A 16,043-nucleotide genomic window follows, 5' to 3' on the forward strand; every position below is an offset into this window, starting at 1 on the left:
TTTGTTTTTGTAGTATGTAAGGAAAGGCTTGAGATTATTAAAAAAAAAAAAAAAAAGCCAAACATAAACAAAAACACAAAACAATGGGAAAAAAAGCAAAACATACAAAACATGAGAAGGTTAATTTTAGGCCTCAGCAGCTCATTCTGTAAGACTAGTTAGCAATCTTGGGCATACCAGATGCAAACTTTCTGCTCTACAAATGTTAGAATTGCTGAATCCCCAGTAACAGTATCTTTTGTGCTTAGCATGAAAAGCTCCCAAAAACACAATGAACAGGACCCAAAAATGCTCTAACAACATTCAACTGTGAATAGAAATCACTTCCCTGAGAAATTAATCAAGTTACATCATCTAGTACATTCTTATGCTATAATCTGCTAGTCACGCACCCATCCTGTCTTCCAGGGGATGGAAGTGTGGAACTGTAACAGCTAAAACGGCAAGAGAGGGGACACCTTTTCAGCTAATTGTCACAGGCTGCCTACATACAAGATAAGAAAGCCAAGAAAGGCCTTAATTTACCCCCAGTATTGTTTAAGACGTATTTTGTTTGTTTCATTCCCTCTTGGCATATGTGCTTGCAGTGCACTGCAGTTATAGACAGTCTTCTAGATTAGTACCTTTCGCAACAGTGCACACATATAATCTTCAGACACTCTCCATGAATATAAAAGAGGAACTGGCACAGTTCTGCTTCAGTAACTTTTCAGCAGAAATGGAAAGGCATCAGGATTAATCTCTAAAACACAACTAAAAAAGCAGTAGGTATGGAACAGGTAAGTAGTCTTTTTTCTTAGGGTGAATACATTTTCTATTCCACACGATGTACCTGAACTCTTCAGCAATGAAACTTCCCCACTATTCAAACAGCTACTGAAAAACGTCCAGTACTGACTCCTGAAATGAAGGATGACTTCCAGATCACACACAGACACATATTCAGAAAGCCCACACTGCCAGTGCCTCTCTTCACTGGACGGTCTCTAAGCAGCTTTGTGTTACTAAACCAGCAACAGCAGAGCAAGTGTTAAAAGCTGGGGAAGAAACACGTGCTATCTTTGACAGTCATTGCAGTCATTGTGCTAGAAAGGGCAGTGGATGTGCTGTATCTGTCAGTCCATTTTTTTGTAACCGCACATACCTGTACATGAGAGGGAATGGCACTGTCTCTAAGCATGTCCACACATACTGGCAAGCTCAGTGGACTGACCAAGTCTTAAAACAGAAGCTAAACAATGCGGAGGAGGACCTCTGCCAGACTGAAGTGTCTCTGTTAAAACAGTCCCGAACTGACAACAGGCACTTCCGGGCTCCTTTTGAAAGAGCATCACTTATTATATCCTTCTTCAGTCACATCACATTTAGACACATCAATCGTTGGATGACATGCCTGATAGAATAAACAAGAAAAGCACCATTTGAAGAACGTAAGGCATGGAGATGTCTGCTTGGGAATGAGTACAGAGCTTATTTTTTCCTAAATAAGGGTAGAAAATCCTCTCTTGGCACTAACTACATCTATACTGGATGCCTAGTGTGTAAGGGAGTACAAGCAAAAACATAAAAGGAAGTCCCCACTTACAGACAGGGAAGCTGACGCGGAGCTAAGGGAAGGAAAGGTCAGCTCAGACCTACTTAGGTCAGAAATGACAAGAATGTGATGAGAGATGCAGGTCCAACTGCCTTGATAACTACTGCTGCACAAATTCTTCCTCTTCTGTAGTTGGTGTAGGGATTGAAAAATGAAGAAAAAAGTATTTAACAAGATTACCAAGATGTATTTCTAATGAGTTAACATGACTCATAAATTTGAGACAAACAATAATGAAGTTTATCTAAACAATATGAACTCTTCTTTATCTTTCCTTGCTATGAGGTCTCAGGGCTCTCTTAGAAAAACAAACAATTGTAAGACTGCAGTAAATGTCATATTCTCAGTAGTTTCCCTGCTTTGTTTTCCCTACCTTTAAAGGAGAGGCTTGATTCATATGTGCTACTGGCTGCATCTGACAGGATCTAATTTGTTCCTACTACTGAAGTAAAAACAGAAAACATGGCACATGGAAGGTAATTCAGTCATTAATAAAAGCAAAGGTACAATTTAAAATAGACATTAACTGGCTGAAAGAGAAACAGGATGATAGGAAGGTTTTCATCACTTGCCATCTTCCTTTCTGAGAAGTCCATGTTCCAAAACTTCTTGCAACTCTGCTGGATAGATGGGACCAAAGTCTGCTGTGATGAGAGGAGTCAAGTGGACTGAAGAGCTCACAAGCTCTGTTATGGATGAACACTTAAAATTCTTTAAAATGGCGTGCAATACTACCCAGAATTTGCAGTCAAAGGAGAAAAAGGGAACCTATCTCAAGGGTTTTCTGTCATAGACAAAACATTAAAAGGTTATACTGCAGACACCTGAATGTGTATCTAAATTGAGTTTGATTTTGCAAAGGAAATTAAAATCCACGGTTAGAGAATTATTAGCTAGCAAAATAAAAAGATAAGGAATGGACTAGGAATATAGTGAGAAACTAGCGTAAATAGAATTATCTACACTCAAACACTCAAAAAGCCTAATGCAGTAAACTCGGATGGAATCTGCAATCTCCATGCTAGGATTCTGGAAGAAACAGCACATGGAATACACACTCAGCAGAAAAGATTTTCAAGAAATGTATCAAAGTGAAGGAAGTAACGTAGTAGACAAGAACTGCAATCTAAAAATATATTTTTCACCTTTCATAATATTAGGAAATACACTGTTTCCATGAACATAGATCACCAAAAGCATATATAGTGTCTATAAACATTTTTCTTTCGTGTTTCTCTCTGGAAAACTCGCAGCAGTTTACCTGTTTACCCTCTACTCCATGAAACCTGGAGAATTCTTTTCCTCTTCATGTACTTCTGTTAAGATTACCTTATTACTGCTTCAACTATCAGTAGTTATTATTCATTTCAAGTTGCTACTAGGCTACCTGCCTGCATTATGTTTAATGTCCTAATGGGATATTATTAGCTGTTAGTTCAATCCAGATGTCTCATATTATACCACAAACTACATTTTCAAACAAAAGAACCTTTTTTTTTTTAAAAAAAAAAAAAAAAAAGTTTTAACATCATGCAAAATTTAATACTACCTCAACTGTCAACCTGTTTCCTCTTTTTTCTCTGACCTACCATAATCTATTTCCATAATAACAATATGCTGATTAATACAGCATCCAGACGTTCCTGTGCAAAATTAAGTTCACAAAGCCTTTACAATTAAAAAATAAATACAATAGATGCTGAAAGAGTCAAAAAAAAAAAAAAAAAAAAAAAAAAAAAAGAACAAGGACTGCGTACCCTAACAAGCACATGCAGCTATCTGCCCTGGATACCTGATGATTTCAAATCAACAGCCACCACTGAAGGAATTCATTCTTGCAAGTGAAACAATGAAACACATCTTAAAAAAAGTATCCTGCAGTTCTGGAGGCACTTCTATTAGAGCTCATCAGTGCAGCACACAATCCAGTATTTAGTTGCTCTTAAGTGTTATGCACATTATACCTGTAGGACTGGAATTAATGTTTTATATATCTGTGGTTAGGCTTGGACTTTGAAAGGCATATCTGATAATTTGCAATAATAACAGTATTTGGGAGCATTTGACAGTTAGGAACTCTATTTAAAAAAAAAAAAAAAAAAGTATCTGTCTAATTACATGCTTGAAATGTTCCTGAGGAAACAATCTGGTAAGTTACTGCTTTTACTTTGATGTTGAAAAATACCCCCCTGTGACTCGGTGTCCTTGTTGATTTCCATTTCCCAATTATATTTTGATCAATGATTTCTCTCCTTGATTCAAGTCTTGAAATCCTTCGTAATCCGCAGCACATTGGTCTTTTGCAATTTATCTTTAAGCCCTTACAAGTTGGCCCCAGAATGCTTTTATTTCCTCACCTTGGCTGCTGTGGTAACAGTTTAGTTCTGAATAAACATCAGATTTACTGAAGCTTCTTATAAGCAGATTGACATGGAACTGACATTGTCTGGAATGTATCTAATATGGAATGCAAACAAATCTATGTTCAAAAAAGGAAAACCAGGGTTTTCCCAGCTCGCTCTCTGTGCTGGCAGTCAGTGTATGCAAGGGATGGTAGAGTAGTTGACTCATTTCACCAAACCTCAAAAAAACCCTCTTGACAGTCTCTGAAAAATGGTTATTCATGAAAGAGAAAGCTGCAAATGTCCTTTTTAATGAACTAAACTTTTTTTTTTTTTTTTTTTTTTTTCAATCTCCTGAGCTTTTGTCATGACTTCACAATTGCTGGACTGATGAATACATCCAAACACAGCGGAATACACTTTAATCCACATTAGTTTCAATACATAAATATTGTTTAGGATAATGGGAGTTTCAATACAGGTGGAGGCAGGCTGTTATCCAATTGGCTGAAACTTCTTCACCTCAGAGGAGGAGAAAGGGTATCTGCTCTTTGCTACCGATAGCTTCAAGTGCAGCCAACAGCGTAATTTCTGATACTTTGTGGGTATCTTGCCTTATCAAGTTGCACTTGCAAAGCAGAACTGGAAGACAGCACTGATAGAAATCTTGATACTAATACTGTCCATTTAAGTACTGTGCAGTGAGTTATGATTTTACAGACTTGGTACTTCCGCAGCACATTTACACATGTGCTTATTATGTATATGTACAGTCTCTTCAGATCAAAGCATTTTCTCCTCATGCTTCAGAAAGAACTACACAGGATGTTACATCCTCTTCTTTTTTCAGTGACTGTACACATACATGTACACGTCACAGAGAACTGTGAAAATATACATGCATAGTTATCTTCAGATGAGTGTGTGTTTGCAGAGATTGCAAATAAAGCTTTGCTACACTCCTCAATGCACTTCCCCAAAATGAAAAACTGTAAAGGACAGATCAGTCATAATGACATCCCCTGGAGTTCAAACCCAAGACAACTGGACATATGTAAGATTCAGATCTAACTGACAAAGAGGTAGAAACAACTTCATAATACTCAAAACAAAACAGAACAACAACAAACACACAACAATCCCAGTCACTGAGTTAAGATGGGATGAACAATGCAGGTTTTAAAGGAAGCTTGACTGATCTAGAAAAAACGTCTGACGTCCTAACAAAAACTCTTAGGCTACGTTCACTGAAACAGGAACAGAACAGAAGACCTAACAGACTATCATTTCCAATCTGGTTTGAGATCACCTACCAGAATACTTGAAATGTGAAGAAGGCAAACTTTAGCCAGTTTAATCTGCTCTTTCATTTACCATTTCCAAAGACTGACTGCTCCCTTACAGAGAACATGAAAGCATTCAAAACTCAACTAATGATACATACTGCAATAACAGAGACGTTCACATAAGTGTTCTTGGCAGACATTTGCCTTTCCTCTTTGACCCTGCAAGTATCGTCTGTAAAACTCTTTCTCCTGAGGGGTACCAAAGAAAGGTTTTGAAATTCCCCAGTTGGCAGATAAACTACATCCTTTAAAATACGTGGTTGTGAGAACACATCACCAAAAATATTTTTTTGAGCAGAAATGTTTCCAGCTTGCACTACTCTCAAAACATATAAAGTTTAAAAGAGCAGCAAGCGAAGATGTTGCTTTCCTTGCCAAGGCACAATGACAGGAGACGTGAACATTTGGAAGATGGTTTAACAGCAACAGTCTACTCAAAAGTAACAGTAGCAGGACGAAATGAAGGGAAGCAGACACATGAAACTTCCTTGAATACATGCGGTAGAAACCAAATATAATTCAAATAGGACTAGGAAACACCTAAGTCAATTAAGAAATACAAACGAAAATAAAAATACTACAGAATTGAAAACTAACAAAAGTGATAAAACTTTTTTTCAGGCAGTTACAATGAAATTAGATGGCACTGGCGGCATCTTGCTTCATGTAGTTAGGTGCTGAACAGGGCAAGCGGGTCAGCCTTTAGTGAAATCTCCAGCTAACCTAAATCATTATCTCAGTTTTTATGCCTGGTGACATGTATGACAAACAAATTAAAATATATGTAATTCCTCCTGAACAAACTTATGCATTGCAACAGATTAAGAAGAGTCCATAAAAATTTCCGTATTAGCCTGTAATGTATTTTATATTTAAAATAATCTGTTTATTTCTTTCTTCCAAACTGAAAAACCTTTCTCAGAAAATCTATCTGTGCTTTTATTACTGTTTTTTTTGTGGTTTTTTTTTGGTCTTCAAAAAATTTACTGAAATTACAGATACTGCAATTCGGTGCTTATCTTTTATCACCTGAAATGGGATTTGTAGACTGAAAGTATTTGGGGTAAAATGCTGCATCTGACAAAATTCTGTTCCAAATTTTATAAATAAGCTGTTCTGAAGTGTTTTCTTGAACTACAGAATATACGCTAGGATAAGTACACTGATTTTATCAGTTTTACAGACATCATGCTGTTCAGTGTTCTGGTACAACCTGGCAGAAATTCAGCAAGAGATTACCAGGATCACACCGGCATGTACTCTCTGTTCATACACTCCACTGGGTAAGGTCAAGGGCCGAGCTACAAGAGACTTGGGCTTGTAGCCACAAGATGATCATTAATGATGTGACAAGGTTTTTATCAATCAAATAAACGTACGTGAGTATGTTTAATAAGCAAAACATGTTTTTCTACAACATTCTGATCTGTCACTCTCGCTCTCCATACAACAGGATTCAGCCTCCTTGAGTTGAATCGTGTGTCCCCTAGTAATCCAAAATCACCAATCAGTTAAACCTAGGTATGAGTTTTGGGACATAGTTGACATAAATAGTTCTGAATTCTCCTAAGAATGCACTGGTATCCTGAACTATCTTAGATATAAATTTTAAATGAACAACTCAAAAACTTACCCGAATCATCATGACTGAGCATCTGATGTTGTGAATTGTATCATACACCTTCTTAGAAACATCCACAAACTGGTTATCATCAAACAGATGCACCGTGTTCTTGCTTAAGCTCTCCAATGCAATATTTACTTGACTAATGAACTCTGGAATCACTATTCAAAAAGAACACAAAATTCAGTGAGCATAAAAAAGATAAAACCTTTAATCTTTCTTTCTGGCAAATTGCCAGTCACATTGATTAAAATGTTACTTAATAAGCATTATAGTAGTGACATGGCTGGTACTAAGTAGGAGAACATTTGCTATTTTTATCACAGCGACAAAAATGCATTAAGCTATGGTCAGTTATAAAGTATAACAAAGAACGTCTTAAAAAGGGGACAGAGGCAACAGTTGTAAAAACGTGCCACCGATTTCAACAGCAGTATTACCTGAAGAATCAGGTTATAGCCAAGGAAGCTTACCCTTGCTTTATTGATTCAAACAGAAATTGTAAATCTTTAGTCAACTTGATATTAACCCACGATTTATCCAGAATGTACTGGGATTATTTTTTTCTGGTGTTACTGGCCCAATTTTGCTTTGCACACTGGTACCACTATATCACCCTTCATATTTCACATCAAGTCAAAGCAAAGGACACCCAACACACAAAATACAATGAGTAAAGAGTGAAAGCAAGCACAAAATCCATCACAAACAGAAGGTCCTCAGACAAGTACAGATCAAACTCCTTCGCAACAAGACATCCAATACTCCTTCCTATCACTGGGAGACTGAAGATAAGGAAGAAATGGAATGAGGCAGAAATCAACTTACATTATATTCAGTATGAGTAATATATACCTCATGAAACAGAATTATTTTCAGGCAGTGTATTGGTTTATTGAGAGTATAATATGCTTTCTTTCCCTTCCAGCACAACCACAAGTTAATTCATAAATTTATGTCATGAGAAAGCAGCAAAAGCATTATCTTAAATGTAAAACATTTCAATAAAATTTTGATGTATATAATCAATTTTTATGCAAACAAATATCCAGATGGTCAAAAGGACTCCTGAATTACAAAGCATGGCAACAAGTAATTTGAATATTAAGAAAAATGCCATGATAATACTTTACATGGAGAATTACAAACATAACATAGATAATAAAATTCATTCAAATTACAGTAACTACACTAGCTTCGAGTTCAGCTCTACTCCCTCTAGAGTGCAGAACAGTTACTTCATGTGACACTTCTAAGTAGTAACAAACTTCAGAGGAAGTGGGAAAGTTCTTTTTTTTTCCTGTAAAATAGGTTTCCACAAATGTTAAGTAAGTTGATGTCGTTTCATTTGAAAAACAGGATATTTAAAATCCTCTCTTTTCTGATTTTCCTTTGCATTACTCTTGCCTTTTGGAAAGATCAGTGGGAAAAACATATTTCTCAAATGGTATGGAAATAAAAAAAAGGTACACTATCCATCAGCAACCAAATATAACAATTAGGGAGAGTGAGTGCTTATTTATTTAGGTTTTTTTATTAACAATGTATTGTTCAGAGAAACCCAAATATTATGTAATTTCAGAACATAAGATCTTCTTTTTGAGTTGCACAAAGATCTTGGCTACCACGAACTGAGCAATTTTGAATGAAACAATCGCCTCATACATTCATGTGAAAACATACAGCTCTTCACATTCCTCGTAAAAAGGCTCTGAAGGAGAATGTAGGAAGTTGCAAGGAATTCAAGATTTCCACTGGTACAATCAAAACCGTCAGGTATTTTCCATGGTCTCCTACACCTTCACTTCTTACTTCGTTGTACTTGCTATAATTTTGCTATTGCAGTATTGCAAAAACTCAGACTCCTTGCTTACCAACAGCATCTTCATGGGCTCCTGTCTGCTGTCCTCTTCTCCCACAGGACAGGCTATTTCAGTAACCTACTGAAGTGCCATCCTTGTTCTACATGCTCATTAATGGTCTTTTTACAAGGACAAATTCAATGTCTTAAGAGTACTTGCTTTGTGAATAAATGGATCATGTTTAAAAAGGATTTTATAGAAACACACCCTTTATATATGCTTTGGTGGAGTCAGTGCTCAACTTGATTAGAAAACTAAGACCTGAGTGGATTCCCTTTGATAAGAAATGGGTATCTGCTTTTAAGATTGCTGCTTACCATCACCGTCATTTGCATACATACATAATATGAAAAGACTATCACTGCAATTCTAAAATAGGTACGTAACAATCTCCTAAGTAAGTATAGTAACATTCTAGTGTTATTCTAGCGTTTCACTTGGGCTTTCACAAGGTTATCAAATAATTCACACTTTCTGAGAAAAAATACCTACCATTAAAACTGTTAGACCAACTTTTCCCTTTTGTTATTTACATTTTAAACTTACTTTAATTGAACTATTTATATTTCTACCCCAAATGTTCTTTAAACCATGTTTTTTCCAACAGAACACAGAGTTTGACTCAACTTCTGGACCCCTTCAGAGTATTCTTCATAGCCCATACAAAAAATGATCCTTGACACTAATCCCATTTTAAAAACATGCCTACTATATTAAAGTTTCCATTAATAAAACCACGCCTAATGATATAAAAGATACTAGTTGTATATAAAACCAGTTACCACAGATCCAATTACCTAGTATCCTCCCAACATTTAATCACTTTCTTGGTTCGTTTACTCTTTCCACAAAACCACTTTTTTTTTTTTTTCCCCCAATAATGAGAAAAATTAACAGCATTTTAAACAACGTAAGAAAGACAGAGTCTAAAAAATAATGTTATATCTCTTTATAAACTATCCTGGGAACCTGAATTCAGTTTTTAACTACACTCTTCCAAAGCAAACTTTAAGAACCTGATCTAATATCTACTGACACTGTCGGGAGCTCTAGCTTTTATTTCAAAGGTCTGGGAACACAGTGGGATGGATTTAGGTCTTTGATTAGACCATATATATTATAGTAGATTATCTAATACCTTTTCTTAGTATTGTTCGTATGAACTATACTGTCCATCACATGAATCTAAGATTCTACTTATGCTCTAAGAGTAAAAAATTATCATTTCCATTTCAGAGAAATATACTATTACTTCAATATTCGTAGTTAAAAACTCTAAAGAGCTATGGAAAGACTCTAAAGAGTCTATGGGAAAAAAAAAAAAAGCTATTCTTTTTACAGGAAATAAATGATAAATTTTCAGCAGTCTTCTGATGTCCATATTTAAAGTTAGAAGGTTATACAAAGAACAGAATTCTCACATACATTTAAATCCTGACATCACGTTAAATGCTACCAGTCAAGCAGCAAGGGCATAGGCATACCTTCAATACCTTCACATTCCAAAAAAGAAATTGTGGTAAAGGAAAAAGAAGTAGAAACAAAACTAAAAAGTAAAGCAGCAAAGACACAATTATTCTTCTAATAGGCAAATATTTTTTGTCATGCAGGGTAATTCACTAATTCTTCTCTGTCTACCTTTTAATTTTCCTCTATGCCTGTCAGTATAGCTTGAGCTTCGTTTTGATTGGGTTCATCTAATCTTGATTAAAACTGAGAAACCCACAAAGTAAAAGCAATTAATCCTTGATCTCTACCCTTGTGAGGATACTTTCAATATTATATCCAGGTATCCACTAACAGTATGTTAGATTGAACTAGCCTCCAGGCTAGTTTATTTTCATCACTGGGAATAAAAATTTTTGCTCTAAAGATGCCCTTCATCTTTATCAACAAGTTAAGACGAGTCCTCCTGTGGCAGAATAATCAGAGAGCTGTGGCAAGCGGTGTGTATCTCGAGTTTTTTTTATCATCCCCCATAATCTGATCACCTACCATAAAAGTCAGTGTGATGTGTATAGTTTGCTCTCAGAGGATTTAAATAGTTTTCCAATTGCAGGAATTCAACTAAATACAAAGGCATAATGGAAAACAGAGTGTAAGTGAAGTATGGTTGAACAATGAGAAGTGGCTACCACTTGAATGTAGGGCATACAGAGTGAGTAAGAAATCTCGCTAGTAACTACATGATCTTTATTTGGTACTTCTTTATTTCATCTCACTCTTTGAGACCAAATAATAGTTTGCACTTCTTGTGATTTAAAAATAAGCATTTCCAACTTCTTCTGGAGCGGTATCTAAGAATTTCAGATTGTAAGAACAGACTTATATATCCTGGTAACTCCATTTTAATGGTATGCATTATATCTACTCTTTTTGAATCTGAAGTGACACACTAGGCACTAATAAAATAAATTATCAAATATAACCATCCAATTCAAGGCAGCTGTCCTGGCCAGGGCACATCATTTGAAATACATGGGCTTATATTCTGACAGAAGCCTGAGTTGTAACACCCAAGCCGTGCTATTTAAAATGGAATAAACTGTTGAATGAGTGAAGACACCTTCATTATATGTGTTCAAAAATGCATTAAAATAATAATGGAATTACTCTAGACAATGATGATTTTGCACTCACCACAAAGAGTTGAACTGAGTGACATTCTCTGTTGAAACTCCAACCATTCGTGACTGTTAAAAAATCCACATAATACAATGCTAATATGACCAAGATTAAGCCTTTACTAAATTTTATTTCATTATGGTACATATGCTTAATTTCAAAACTACTAATATTTCTTTGATACAATGCTAAATTAGTGACATTTGATTTTAACATTGTATCAAAGGACTTGCAGAGACATACATACACAGATATATAGTGTAAAAGTTTTGTGAATGTGTGCTTTTCATACATCCCTTGTGCTTCTTCAGATAATATTTTTCACATTTTATCTTTTTCTTTTTTTTTTTTTTTTTGGTAACAAGCTTATCATTTATAGCTATAAGCATTAATAACATTTTTGGAATTTATGAAGACGTTAAGTATTTAATCCATGTTCCTCTGTCAATCTCAATCCTGGAACAATTTAACAGGTAAAAGATTCCTGCATCACGACACTCGCCCCGCCCCTCAATTAAGAATGATCACTGGGGTATTAACTTAGTATTTCACACTCAACTTTTTACATACTGAGATGTGTAATAAAACAAGAAGTAGTCAAAGTAGACGGCTGCTGCACACAAGAAGTTTGATTCTAAGGCAGGATATAGTTAGTACTTGCTGCTGTTTAACCCAGAGAAAAGCATATGGAAAAGTTAAACTGCAAATTGCATATAAGCACATTGAAGACTACTACTGGCACAGCCAACAACCACTTTGCGACACAGCTAACTGTATGTATACACGCTTAACCAAATATTCATAAAAATTGGAATTCATATAAAATTATACATTTTCTAAAAGTACACACATAGAATAATATGCTAGTACTATTCACATACATGTAGAATAATATACAAGTATGGTGGAGCAAATGACTTTTGGTAGTGCTGCATAAATGGTACAAAGGATGCAGAACTGGAATGAAAGATGTCTGGTGAAACCAAATATTCCTGCAGACCACACAAGAATGGTGTGTGGTGGCAAGAAAACCAGAAGAAAGACGATGAACTAAACCTTTGAAGTAACTACAGCTCCCCAAAATAAAATGAACCAAGTACAACAGCAGATTACTCACTTTGGTCTTCAGTGGAAGGAGGGGAGAAGCATAAAAACATCAATAGGAAAGATGAAAATGGGTCAACTTCAGTCCCAGTTTCCCTGTCAAAGACCTCTTGATCACCTTAATGAGCAAGCCCATCATGAACTGCTGTCATCACTGCTGAATTTAGGGCAGCAGTCTCATGATATTACAACCTTGCAGCTAAAGTAAGGGTAAGATTTTTTAAGAAATTAACCATTCTGAGTATGAAAGTGAAATGATTGATAATAACTGAGACCCAATCACTGGCAACATGTATTACTAATGAATGTCTATACAGCAAATTCCTGCTCTCAAGTATGAAAAGGCCCTAATATATTCCTCCTTTAAACAGAACCATCACAATGATCTCATTTCCTATCTGGAAATGATATACTTATTTTCATTTGCACCAAGACCATTAGATCATTTAGATACACACAAAGACATTATTACTCTGTAATACAGCAAACTTTAACTACATACTACACTTTTCAGAATTAAGCTGCAAGACCCAACAAAAGAATATTCTATAGCTGTCTAAAGCTTCTTCTAAAATGCAAACAGAATTTAAGCAAAACTTCTCCGAGTCCAAAATTGACTTTCTAGATAAAATGAAACAAAATTATCTCCTATAATCTGCTGATAAAGACTTTTTTAAAAAGTAGTCTGTACAGTGAGTCTGAATTATGAACCTCTTTTGGACACTGCATTTTCTGCATTGCAACTGGTTATCTTAATTCTCCTTGTTCTTCTGTAGTTGTACTTCTCCCTTGATTCTCTGATTTTTAACAAAAATAACACAATCCAAAATGAAAAGTAGGGCAATGGAAGAAATCTGTATCATACCAAAATACCATGCATATACTGAAAGTCTAGAGAGACTGTAAAATTAGACAAACCTTAAAACACAAATACCTGTTAAAAAAAAAAATAAAAAATAAAGAGAGAGAGAGATGGTGGCAAGGGGGTTAGAAGGGAGATGTCAATGGGAGCATCAAGGTTCCTGAGAAAATCCAAGCAGCAGGTCAGGCCAGATGGGTATGGGCAATTCCTTGCGCCTTTGGAAACTCTGAGCCTGTGGACTCTCCCCTCATCAATCTCTCTCTTCAGTCCTTCACAGCCTGGCAAATACAGGTAGCGCTGCAGCTCGGATTTAAGGCAATGCCTGCAATTAAACACCATGGTTCAAGGCTTCAGCTAGTGACTTCAAGGGATCATTCTGCCCCCACTGCACAGATGTCCAGGCAAAACATGGAGAGAGGCTTTGTGTTTGAGGGGGCAGATGGATTTCCCTGAAGTATTACAGCATCCAAAAGAGTAGGAAAATACCCCAAGATGATATAGATAATCAACCTTTTCAAAAGCTCTCTACCTAATACATTTTGCAGCCATGCTCAAGGACAGGCTGATCAGATGAGGAAGACATTTACCCCTAGGCACACTAGTGACAAACCTCAGATTTTTTTTTTGCTTTCCTCAGCAGTGTGGTCCATGTGGGCCTGTCGTATCGGATCAGCTCCCTGCCATTGCAAGGCGTTCATATGCTGCAGGAACAGCCACTCCTCCTGATCTCAGTTCACAGTACAAAACAGCATGACCTTCTTTAATCTAACTGAAGTCACTGGTCTCAATTTTGAGGCATCTACCCTAAACAGCATGTCTTATGATACACCACATCTAAGACTAGTAGACCTTCTAAGTCTATGTGTATATATACACACACAAAAAATGTATGTATAAAGGACTTCTTCTCATAAGTGAATTTCATGTGGAAACACGGAGCTTTCAGGTTAACTAATCCTATCTAATTATGGTCCAGCATGAAACCTCCACATGCCTGTCCTCACCTTAAAGCTAGTGGTCATGCAGCAGTACCATGAAAAAGATCAGTAAACTGAAGTGCTTGAAACTGGTTCGCTCCTCTAGTCCAAGCTACTACCAGGCAAGACAGATGACACGCTAGCATTGGTACAAGGCAGGCAGTAGCAAAAGGCAGATGGAGGTGGCAGGCACCACTGCTGTCAACAAAAGCTGCACTTAGAGCTGTTTAAAATGACTGTGAATTGCACACAGCCTCCATTTCTATGACTAGAATTGTTACCAGTGATTTCCAAGGAAGTTTTTCTTCACTGGCTTTGTCATATGCCAAGGCAAAGGCTCTGCCAGCCGGGAGCCCACTAACACATCAGGCAACTTTGAAAGGCTGCTGAAGAAAATACTGCCAAATTGGGACTATCAAATGTACTAAACAGGACAAATCATTAAGAAGAAACAGAGAACTTCCTTTGGGGGAGTCCCTTCATTATATTTTAGAAAAAAACATCTTAAGAAAAACAGCTTTTCATTAATTACATGGGGAAAAGATATCCTGAGCTTTTAATTAAAAAAACACATCTCTGTGAAACCTCTAGTGAATAAGCCTTATGCTATATACTGCTTAAGCTACAGTGGTGTTATAGAAAAATACCTATAGCATTCATCCTTCTATGCATATTATACATGCTGCTTATTGTTAATTTTATGTTTGATATGCCAATTCCTATGAAATCTGAGTAATCGGAATATTCTTAAAGAAGAGTATGTAAAGGACATTTTGGGTAAGTAGGATTATTTAAGTCTTTAAAAAGAATGACCTTTGAAAAGGTCATTTAGAAGATACTTAAAGTCATCTGAAAGGATTTAAAAATTATCTTTTATTTATTTTTCACTGAAATAGGATTCAAATTAAGGCATAAGGAGCTGAAGAAATGCATCAAAAACTTTTGTGCCATACATTAGCACAACAGCAAAAGGTGATCTGGATGTAAATACTGAAAATAAGACAGAATTCACTTCATGTAATAAATTCACCATTATATCAGTGTATAAAAATCTGGGAAACGGACACCCTGGAACACAGAATATCTTCCTCCCCCATGTGCAACACAACCCAAGTTCTGCGTTAAGTGTTATAGATCAACATTGCTAGGACTAAAGAGTGGGTTTGCTCACATACTTGCTTATGAATGCTGAGACTGACGGACGCTCATTCCACATTCTCTGCTCAGCCCAGAAACCAACAGTTGGCATTACCCCAGCCTGTGATGCCCTGAGCCCGCATCTCTTAGTGCACTTTCTCTTCTCCTTTAAGAAAATCTGGATCTTCAGAAGAGGCCGCAGCATTCATGCTTCATCCAGTAAGGAAAGGAATTCCACAAATACGTTCCTGGGCTATGGCGGATTTGTTTTTAATTATACCTCATGTAACGTACTACTCCCATTCCCTGTGAATGTTGTATAAAGTCGATAATTTTTAAATGAAGAAAAAAAACGGAGAATTATTTTTTCACCTTTTATCTGATAGAATTTCTGAGTTTTCAAAGAATGGCTTCACTTATTTTATTGAATATGATGGTAACATTTCCTCTTTTTATTCAACTGCATACACACTGTATGCACATATCCACACTCCCATAGACATGGAAGACAAGAGAAAAGAAAGGTATTTGTGAGGTATTACAATCTCTTTATTGCTTGCAACTAGAAAA

At 36.2% G+C, this 16,043-nt stretch overlaps 1 protein-coding gene across 5 annotated transcripts in view; it reads right to left on the bottom strand.

Annotated features, from left to right (window-relative positions):
* The window catches only part of CTNNA3 (catenin alpha 3), a 468,549-nt gene that overhangs the window by 77,631 nt on the left and 374,875 nt on the right, over positions 1–16,043 (bottom strand). For all 5 annotated transcript variants that reach the window (XM_084526473.1, XM_084526472.1, XM_084526474.1 and 2 more), the window contains one exon: positions 6,916–7,067. In XM_084526473.1, coding sequence (XP_084382599.1) covers positions 6,916–7,067 — 152 coding nt within the window. The remainder of the gene's footprint in view (positions 1–6,915; positions 7,068–16,043) is intronic.

This window comes from Aythya ferina (assembly GCF_964211825.1).
Source record: "Aythya ferina genome assembly, chromosome: 7".
NCBI classification, from domain to species: Eukaryota; Metazoa; Chordata; class Aves; order Anseriformes; family Anatidae; genus Aythya; species Aythya ferina.